The sequence below is a fragment of the Vulpes vulpes genome, chromosome 15, assembly GCF_048418805.1.
Source record: "Vulpes vulpes isolate BD-2025 chromosome 15, VulVul3, whole genome shotgun sequence".
In the NCBI taxonomy this organism is placed as follows: Eukaryota; Metazoa; Chordata; class Mammalia; order Carnivora; family Canidae; genus Vulpes; species Vulpes vulpes.
Window position 1 is genome coordinate 40213478 of NC_132794.1, and position 11364 is coordinate 40224841.

The 11364-nt window shown below is 38.9% G+C and overlaps 1 protein-coding gene across 1 annotated transcript; it reads left to right on the plus strand.

The window, feature by feature from the left end:
- Positions 1 to 10425: 10425 nt before the first annotated feature.
- LOC112919832 (olfactory receptor 4F6-like) lies at positions 10426 to 11364 on the plus strand. The gene has a single exon (XM_025998338.1). The coding sequence runs from the start codon at positions 10426 to 10428 to the stop codon at positions 11362 to 11364; it is 939 nt and encodes a 312-aa protein (XP_025854123.1).

Below are 11364 nucleotides of genomic sequence, written 5' to 3' on the forward strand. Positions count from 1 at the left end.
TGAATGGAGCAGATCTACATACAACATGCTGCAGGTTCACCAGGAACTCCGCAATTCACGTGACTGTCATTGTTACTATGGTAAGAACTATTATTTGGAGAAATAGTTCAACAAAGGTCCACCTGTAGAAACTGATTATTGAATCAAGGGTGATTTTATTTTGCTAACCACAGAGAATAAACTGACTTCACCTACTTCCATCATGAGGAATGATGAGAATAGAAAACTGAGCAGATTTTTAGGAGTCAATTTAACATTCAAATACCATTTTCTGGGTGACATTTTCTGGGACCTGCTAATTGTATTTATTCTCAATTTTAAATTAATACCTCAAAAAATGATAAATATATCTCATAGTAAATTTAGAGATTTAATAGATAAAATGTGACTTGAGTAAATTAAAATCAATGAATTCTGTGTTGTAATTCCTATTTTAATTTTAGTTTAACTTAAAATAAGAACAAAATCAATTATGTGTTATTTATGTTAAACCCCAAACACAAACCTGACTTTGTCAGTTTAGGATGCCATTTAGTTTTGTGTTTAGATTTGAGTGATTTTAAGAAGGGAGAGAATTTTCTTAACATTATCAATACTTTAGATAAATACAAACCAGAGCTTTTTAATACCTCTCCATTATCCTAAAAATGCAGTCTTTCCATATTCAATCAAATCACCTGGTTTATTTTTTTAAATGAATAGAAATAATGGCTGTTCCAAAAGAGACTAATCACCCAAGATGTGTATTTAGAGGCCCTGAATTCTCTGAATATCGTTTCTTGGTCAGATAAAGCAACTCCCCAAGAGTTTATATATCTGAGTTTGATAGCTTTGGATAAATGTCAAGCCAAAAATGGTAAGGCATATTCAGTTTAACTGAGTGTTTTTACATTTGGAATAAACAACTTATTAAAATTACACATAACTTTTTCATGTATTTGTTTCTACTGCTCTCTAAATAAAATCTGCTCAATTAAGGAAACTAATGCCTATATTTTTTGTCCAGTGTTTCTCCAGGAACATCCAATAACATCCCTGTGTCCTCCAGATACATTAATCATTAATACTTTGTTTAATGTTTTGGTATTCATCTGGATGGGAAGTTCTTTACTTGATCATTGCTAACCATTCCCACTTTCAAATATTTTACTGGGCTTCTGAGACACTACAGTCTCCTGTTTTTCCTCCTACTTTTTGTGAATTCCTTCCCAGTATTAGTTTGCTTGGGTTCTCTCATCCACTCTATCACCAAACTCAGTGTTCCTCAAATTGCATATTTGGCTTTTTCTCACTCCATATTCTATCCCTAGGTAGCATCCATTCCCCTGGCTTTAATTACCAACTCAGCTAGAGGCTTCAAGGAGTATTATTTCTTGCTTCAAGGGCATCTCTCACTTACCAGATCTGAACCTAAACTCATCTCATCCTCAAACTTGCTGCTTTTTCAGGTCCCTAGTCAAAATAAGTGGCACCAATATTAATGTAATACTGGACTCCTCCCTTCCCAAATCCCTACTATTCAATAAATCTGCAAATGCTAAACATCTAAACATTTCTTAAATATGTCCCCTTGTTTTCTTCCAAATGTCACCGGTCTTGTCTAAGACTTCACACATCATTTTTCAAATAGAATATTAAGTTACCTATGTGTCTTCCCATTTTAAATCTTGTTTGCTTTCATTCTTATCTAAATTCAGAATGAGAGATTTTTTTGACAGAGAGAGCATAGGTATGCATCCGCATGTGCAGGTAGAAGGGTGGAGAGAGACAAAGAGAGAGAGAGGGAGAGAGAGAGAGAGAATATCAAGCAGGCTCCATGCTTAGCTCAGAGTCCATCATATGGTCTGATCTCACAACCCTGAGATCATAACCTGAGCTGAAATCAAGAGTCTGACATCTAACAGAGTGAGCCCCCCAGGTGCTCCAGATTTTTTTAAAATATAAAATCTAAGCATATGATCCTTCTCCTTAAGACCCTTCACACACTTACCACTACTCTTAAAATTCTTACTCTTAAAAAGAGTAAGAGTAATACTCTTACTCTTAAGTGTTCTGTAGTTTTTAGAGTACAGATCCTTTTTCAAGATTTATCAGGCTATGTAAGACCTGGCCCCCATCCTCCTCTTCAGCCTCAGAGGACAATATGCCCTTTCCTGCAATTCCAGAGGCAGTTTGGTTTTCTTTTGCTTGCTTGAAAAATTCACTCTTTCTCATCTTGAGGCTTTGCACCAGCTGATTATTCTGTTTGAAACATTTGTCCTTTATGCTTTGCCTATTAACATCTGTTCATTCTTCAAATCTCAGTTCCAACATCATTTTATGAAGAAATACTTCCAAGAACCTGGGTCCAAGAGAAACCCAGGTTTCCATTGTATATTATAGCACTGCCTAGTACCATTTCTGTAACATTGCCCATACTCATAATTTCTTATTTGTTGTAGGTCTTCCTCAATACATTTTAAATTCCATGTGAAGAGGGGCTGTGTTGATCATGTTTACTGCAATAACATCAGTACAGCAGTATAGAAAATTTTGGGGGGATCCCTGAGTGGCGCAGTGGTTTGGCGCCTGCCTTTGGCCCAGGGCGCGATCCTGGAGACCCGGGATGGAATCCCACGTCAGGCTCCCGGTGCATGGAGCCTGCTTCTCCCTCTGCCTGTGTCTCTGCCTCTCTCTCTCTCTCTCTCTCTGTGACTATCATAAATAAAGAAAAAAAAAGAAAAATTTTTTTGATGAATTAATTATCATTAAATAAATGAATAAAACCAACAAAGAGCTTAAAATAGCAGTGCTGAATAATATATTGATTAGTCTCTGGACTTTTTCTTAAGTTTTATTTTATATACATATTTTTAAGATTTATTCATTTATTTTAGAATGAATGAAAGAATAAATAAGGGGGAGGGGCAGAGAAAGCAGAAGAGATTCCTCAAGCAGACTCCCTGCTGAGCATGAAGCCCAACATGGGGCTCAATCTCAGGACCTATGGGATCATGACCTGAGCCAAAATCAGAAGTCTGTCACTTTTTTTTTAATAATAAATTTATTTTTTATTGGTGTTCAATTTGCCAACATACAGAATAACACCCAGTGCTCATCCCGTCAAGTGTTCCCCTCAGTGCCCGTCACCCCTTCACCCCCACCCCCCGCCCTCCTCCCCTTCCACCACCCCTAGTTCATTTCCCCAAGTTAGGAGTCTTCCATGTTCTATCTCCCTTTCTGATATTTCCCATACATTTCCTCTCCCTTCCCTTCTATTCCCTTTCACTATTATTTATATTCCCCAAATGAATGAGACCATACACTGTCCTTCTCCAATTGACTTATTTCGCTCAGCATAATACCCTCCAGTTCCATCCACGTTGAAGCAAATGGTGGGTATTTGTCATTTCTAATGGCTGAGGAATATTCCATTGTAGTCACTTAACCGACTGAGCCACCGAGGTAGCCCCCTTAACTTTTATTTTAGATAATCATAGATTCACATCAGGCTGTAAGAAATAACACAGGGATCCTGTGTACCCTTTACCCATCTTCCCCCATCTACCCATCTACCCAACTTTTACTGGGGAAACCCGTGATAGTTCAATATTACAACCAGAATATTGATGTTAATATAGTCAAAATGCAGAATATTTCTATCACCACAAGCTTCCTTACTGCTGTCCTTTTGTACCCACACCTACTTTGTCCTGCCCCTCCTTTTCCTGATCCCTGGGGACTGCTAACCTGTTCCTCTTTTTTAGCATCTTGTCATTTCAAGAATGCTATATATATGGAATCATAGAGTAACTTTTGAAAATTGGCTTTTTTTCTCTCAGCATAATTCCCTTGGAGATTCTTTCCACCTGTTGAAGGACAACTAGGTTGTTTCTCAGTTTGGGCCTATCATGAAAAAAGTGGCTATAAACATTTGAGCACATGTTTTTGCATGAACATGTGTTTTCATTTCTCTGTAATAAATACCTAGGAGTAAAATTACTGGATCATATTTGCAGGTTCTGTTTTTATAAGAAACTACCAGATTGTTTCCCAGAATGGCTGTAGCATTTTACCCTCCTACCAGCTTTATAGGACTGACCCAATTTCACTGTATTTTCACCAGCACATGGTTTTGTCATTATTTAAATAAAAAATTAGCTATTCTGAGATGTAAAGATATCTATCTATTCAGAGATGTAAAGATATCTCTGATTGTGGCTTTACTTTCCATTTCACTTATAGCTAACGATGTTGAACATCTTTTTCTGTGCTTATTTGTTATCTGTGCATCTTCAGGGAAAAAATGTCTCCTCATGCCTTTTGTCCAATTTCTAATTGGATTGTTTGAAATGCTGTGTTTGGGGAATTCTTTATATATTCTGAATACTAGTCTTTTGTCAGATACATGCTTTGTAAAACATTCTCCCTCTCTGTAATTTGTCTCTTCGTCTTCTAAACAAGGTTTTTCCTAAAGTTTTTAACTTTGATTAAGTCCAATTCCTCATCTCAGTGTTGATATCTACTATTTTTCCATTTAGTTTGAAATCTTTCCAGTTCTGACTATGACAAATGATTTGTTTTCTTGCAATTAGGATGCCTGAATGTAATGTTAGGAAGATTCCGAATCTTATTTAAATCTTCTGTTTTAACTGGCTTTTTTAAAAATATTTTTTTAATTCATGAGAGACACACAGAGAGAGGCAGAGACACAGGCAGAGAGAGAAGCAGACTCCATGCAGGGAGCCCGATGTGGGACTTGATTCCAGATTCCGGGATCATGTCCTGAGCCAAAGGCAGATGCTCAACCGCTGAGCCACCCAGGCACCCCTTAACTGGCTTTTTGTGAGACCTCTCTAGCAGAAGAAAGAGGAGCACAGCCTACTAGTGAAGGTAGAATCCAGGGGTGCACTTGTTACAGCTAGGTAGGAGTGGGAGTTCCAGGTCCCCACGCAGTCCCCACTGACCCTGCCGTGGGGGTGGCCTCACTACCACTGGGCAATAGTGGAAGTCTCAGTTCTCTATCAGAACATTCTCAGACACAAAACAGCAGGGAGGGGAGGAGCACCTCAATACGCTGGATAGGAATGGAAGTCCAGGCTCTCATATGGTCTCCAATAATACCATGGAGGCAGTTAGGGGGCCTTCTTGCAAGTTGACAGGGATAAAAGTCCCAGCTTCTTGCCAAGCCTTCTTTGATACAAGCCTGCTGAGGGGAAGAGAGAGGCTGCCTTATTACAGCCCCTGTGAGGGCAGCAGCCTAGATGCCCACTGGGTCTTTGCTGGTGTAGGTAAAAGTGGGGCCATAGCTTGTTCTGTGCTCTTTGGCTGGAGTAGAGCAGTTATTGTCTAAATCTTTCCCATCTTTCTAGGTTGCCCTTCTCCTGGACCCTGGCTTAGTGAGTACAGGCTTTTATTGGGACTTTAAAAAAAAAAAAAACTCTGTCCAAAACATTATATGGCCTCATTCATTTGGTGAATATAAAAATTAATGAAAGGGAATAAAGGGAAAGGAGAGAGAATGAGTGAAAATATCAGTCAGGGTGACAAAACATGAGAGACACCTATCTCTGGGAAAGGAACAAGGGGTAGTGGAAATGGAGGTGGGCAGGGGGTTGGGGTGACTGGGTAATGGGCACTGAGGGGGACACTTGGCAGGATGAGCACTGGGTGTTATGCTATATGTTGGCAAATTGAACTCCAATAAAAAATAAATAAATAAATAAATAAACAAACAAACAAACAAAAATAAAAAACTATGTCCAACACCATTTCCTGGTTATCTCCTTCAGCAACAAGGGAGGGTGTGGTGGGGAGGGGAGGGCTTGCCTTGGAGAGCAGAAACAGCTGCTTTCCAGCTATTCACTGTAGTCCATTGTCTCTTGTTCATTAGGCCTTTAACTGGTGGTCTACTTTTGGCACTTCCTCCTGGGAGCTGGGGGACTGTGTCTGCTCACTGTCACCATCATTCTCTGTGCTGGCAGCCAGCAGTGCCTGCATCTAGTACTCCAGCACATAGCTGTCTGTGCATGAAGCACTCCAGCTGCTCCAACTCCTGGAAGGCCGGAGCTGATGCTACAGAGTAATTCCTCATCCATCCGGTCAGTGACCTAGGTCAAGCTCCAGGTTCCTGTTTTAGCTGCTGGATGCCCCAGAGAGCCACTTTCTGCCCCAAGGTCCCTCCCTGCTGTCCTGTGGGCTTCCTTTTTACAAATGATTAGTCAAAGGATTAAAGTACCTGATCTTTTCTTTGTCTTTTCTCAATTAACTTTCTAACTTCAGCCAGTTTAAATCTTGAGCCAATTTCAGCTGGGACAGTCTATAAATCAGTGGTCTCGGTCCTCTCTGATACTTCGAGGACTCATGAACTCTACATTAACAACCCCTGTTCCTGTTAGCTCAGCAACCCTCTCTGCTGCCAAGCAAACCCAGAATCCATGCCCCGGGGGATCGCTGTCCAATCACAGTGCTCTGTGCCTTGCTGGAGAACTCCCTGGGGCTTTATTTCTGCCTAGATTCTCCCTCATTCATCTTATGCTATTCTGCATGGCATCCACTTGGCCACTTAGAACACACACATCAGGACAGGAGTACACTGACATGACAGGATGATTTACAGGCCTGTGGAGTGTTCACTGCATTGCAGGAGTCAGTACCACAGGGAATCAACAAGAGCAATTTTCCTCTAATCCGGGAGTAGTTGTGATTCTTCTAAGCAACTGAACTGTTTTTACAAACACTCAAAATAACTCCCTATATTTTTCCTCTTTTGTGTTTGTTTTCCACTGATCTCTTAAGAAATTGATCCAATAATGTACAAATTTTACTTTTATTCAGTTAACTCAGAAAAAATAAAGTTAAAAGCATTCAAGAAGGGATGCCTGGGTGGCTCAGTGGTTGAGCATCTGTCTTCGGCTCAGGGCATGACCCTGGAGTCCTGCACTGGGCTCCCTGCATGGAGGCTGCTGCTCCCTCTGCCTCTGTCTCTGCCTCTCTCTGTGTGTCCCTCATGATTAAATAAATAAAATATTTTTAAAAGCATTCAAGAAGACTTTATCTTCAACACTCCAAAGTTTGGGACTGCAGGTAAACCTACAAAGGTAAACACTGGCTATAATTGATAACAGAAAAGTGATCCATTTATTCCCCTACTGTCAGTTGTAAGAATTATCTTTACATATCGGAGCTTTTACATCTATCTCTTCAAGTTTGGTACTACAAGTGAAGATATCTGTCCATTTAGGTTATGTTTTCACACCCTCATCCCATCATCTCAGTACTTTCAAACAATTCATCCCAAATATCATGTAACCTATATAGGGATATTTTTACACAAACCAATATATTGCCTCAAAATCTTCCCTCTTCCTCTCGGTTTCATTACCAGGCAATTTCTCTTTCACTATTTCTCTCATGGGAAAACCAATGTGATTCAAGGATTTAGTCCCCCAAGAGGAACAAATAATGGGCTCAGTATTGGCCTTCTCTGAGACAACAGTAGGTCACTCTCCTGTGTGCCTAATTAACTTATTTCCCATTTTGAAGAATATTATATATAGCTTTGTCTTTGAAGGAAGATTATATACAGAAATTAAGACTAAGCTCTCTGAACTACTATTTTTCCAAAAATGTAAATCCTGTGGCTGAACAGGCAGGTAGGAAAACTGCTTTTTAATTATAAAACTACAAGGGATGCAACCGGTCATGGTTGCATCCCTTGCTCTATCCCCCCCTAACACTGCTTCAGTGTTTGCTCTTCTGTAAAATATCTGCATCAGAAATTTTCTCCTTTTGAAAATATTTTTATCCTTTTATTGTACACCATCACTCTCTACTCTCAAATTGCAATCACTGAATTGCATTGTCTTATCAAATCGATTCCACACACACACACACCTCTTTTGATATGTTTAATTTATCTCCTTGATGTGAAAAATTTTCAAGATTCATGTGCTTCTGATTTTTGTGCTCTCCAACTCATTTTAAAAATTTTCCCCCGCTGTATAAAAAAGAGACATTTGGCCTTAATTATTTCTACCTTATTTGAGAATCAAATTTTGTTTTAAACCAGAGGGAGGAAATCTCAATCCTCCACCTCCAGGATTCTGGTGTGATTCCCTCCCCTTCAGTATTAATTTCCTCTGCATTAGAAGGAACCAGCCAATGCCTAGTCGGAGAGGCTGTGCTCAGAGTCAAAGAGCTTCTGGTCCTGTGCCAGGGGATGGTAGAGGGGAACTGGTGGTTATAAATTCTGAGATGGAAGTAAGTGTTCAAGGACTGACTAGTTTGTGTGAAGAAACAGGAAAGCGGGTTAGGAAGAGCAATTTCCAATGGTGATAAATGTCTTTCAGGAAGGAAGGCCAATTTTATTTTAAATGAATAAAAACTCATGGTTGAATAGGATACTTTCAGTTAGGTTAGAGTGATCCTTTGAAATATAAATAATTCTAGCTTTTTTCATGACTCTATTAAGAAGTATAAAGAATTACTGAGGAAGACCACTGGACTAGAAGTTAGGCTGACTTCTAGTTCTGGATCTGTGAACATACTGCTGTGAACACACTGGCTAGCCATTTACCCTCATGGGGTTGGCTCTCTACACATACAAGGAAGTAACTGAACAAGATTCTCTCAAAGTTCTTTCCCACTTCGATACAAATCTATAATTCTGATATCCTTTTTGTTCAATATGTATCTACATTTCCTGTTTAATGATGGGTCTTCCTAGACCCTGAATAACTGAAAAAGTTTACATCTCCAAGAGGAAGGATACCAAACCGTATGGGAAGTTGGCCTCTGAGGAACTCTTGAGAGCTTCACAAAGTCATCAGAGTTTTCTAAAAAGGCAGAGAAACCCAGTGCATGGTCTTTTTCTCCCAGCAAGCTCTCTCTGGTCATAAGGATTTCCTCGTCAATGATACATGCTAATTCCAGACATCTGGAAGAAAGGGGGTAGAAATTTCTTCACTCAGTTAAATACTCATTTTTTAATGTATCTATAACTGGATTATACCAGTAAATGCAAGCTTGAGGAGAAGGTATTATTAAATCAATTTCTCTTTATATTTGTGAGGGACACTGTTTTGCTTCTTCTATGAACAATTTAATACCTGCTTCTGTTCCTAGGAAACACACTCATGACATATTCCTGGGCTCTCCCTATGTGCCAGCCACTGTTTTAGGTAGGCAATACAGCCTTATATAAACCAGAAAGGATCCCTATGCCATAAACTCTAATTTTACATTTATGAAAAGCTACAAATACCAGAATGAAGGTAAGAAAAATAATGCCTGGATGCTGAACAGATGTTTGTGATCAGTAACTTACTAATTTTTTTTAGAGGTGATTCACCTGTCAGTTTATCAGTTCACTAATGCATGATGTTCAACTAACCACTCTGTTCTACCAATCCCACTGCCACAGCCAAAGATTCACATTTTAAAGTCTTAACTTGTCTTCAACTCATTATTTTCCCTACAGCTTTATTATTATTTTCTATCCTTCCAGTCAAAATATACCCAAAGCAGTGAATGAAAACCCAGGTAAAGTTCATACCCCGGTGTTTATAATATATCAATGTGTGTTCATTTAAACCATTACAGGACATCTAAGCAAAGATATGCTCTATAAATGCCCTTTTTGCCCCTAGGGAGCTTCTTATTTTTTATTTTATTTTTTTATTGAAGTTGGATTTGCCAACGTATAGTATAACACCCAGTGCTCATCCCATCAAGTTCTCTCCTCAGTGCCCACCAATGCCCTTTTTGATCATCATTTTATCCTCCCTATTTGACTTTTAGGAATTTATTTCTTCTTCTCACCACCCTTTTATTTTCTTACACTTCTTCCCATCTATCTTTATTCTTTCCCTTTATTTATGTGTTATTTCCTGCCTGTCCTTTATACATGCTACTAACCCTGACTGCACCACATTGAATACACTCAGTTCCACATTTTGCACTGATTGTTCATATTATAATAAAGTTCATAAATATATTATGTTATGCGCTATAAATGGAAGTTTAGAGTCTTTAAGGTAACAGGTTCATGTACTGTCGAAATTTCCTGTTTACAAAAATTATCACTCAAACTCCAAGACAAACACCATTCAGCAGTAGTAACTTAACAGAAACACAAAAACACAGACTTTTATACATCCTTTTCTAGTTTTCTACTTTCTTAAGTTGCCTGCTTACTCCAAGTACATGAATAAATAAGAGCGATTTAAAGCAACAGACTGCCTCTAAGTGCAGCTTTGGTCATACTACCAAACTTATATCCCGGGTTCCCATTAATTTGTAAATAATTTACTATCAATTAAATACAAGATCTGTCAATAGCTAGTATTAAATTATCAACATTCAAGACATTTTTTTAGTACCTTAACATTGATTCCCTTTCTCATTTCTTTCAGATCACTTCAGAGTCTTCTCTTCCTTGATTCAATGGACCAAGTAAATGGCTCTTTGGTAACTGAATTTGTGTTACTGGGACTTGCACAATCCTTGGGAATGCAGATTTTTCTTTTTGTTTTTTTCTCTTTATTCTATGTTGGAATTATCTTAGGAAACTTCTTCATTATGTTAACAGTGATTTTTGATTCTCACTTACACTCCCCAATGTATATCCTGCTGGCCAACCTATCACTCATTGACGTGGGCCTTTCATCCACCACAGTTCCTAGAATGATCTCTGATCTTTTCAGTGGTTATAAAATCATTTCCTTCCACAACTGCATGATACAAATGTTCTTTATTCATGTTATGGGAGGAGTTGAGATGGTGTTGCTCATAGCCATGGCATTTGACAGGTACACAGCGATCTGCAAGCCTCTCCACTATCTCACTACCATGAATACCAAAACGTGCATGCTTTTGGTAGTGGCTGCTTGGATCATTGGGGTGATTCATGCTCTATCTCAGTTTGTTTTTGTCATAAATTTACCTTTTTGTGGCCCTAATAATGTAGGGAGCTTTTATTGTGATTTTCCTAGGGTTATTAAACTTGCATGCATGGACACATACAGACTAGAATTTGTGGTCACTGCCAACAGTGGCTTCATATCTATGGGCACATTCTTTTTCTTAATTGTATCATACATCTTTATTCTGGCCACTGTTAGACAGCATTCTTCAAAAGACTTGTCCAAAGCATTTGTCACTCTGTCAGCTCACATCACTGTGTTGGTTTTGTTTTTCACTCCATGCATGTTTCTCTATGTGTGGCCTTTCCCTACCAAGTCACTGGATAAATTTTTTGCCATTGTGGATTTTGTTATCACTCCTGTATTAAATCCTGCCATCTATACTCTAAGGAACAGAGATATGAAGGTGGCAATGGTAAGGCTGAGTCGACAAGTTGTAAGTTCTAGAGACATACCATAA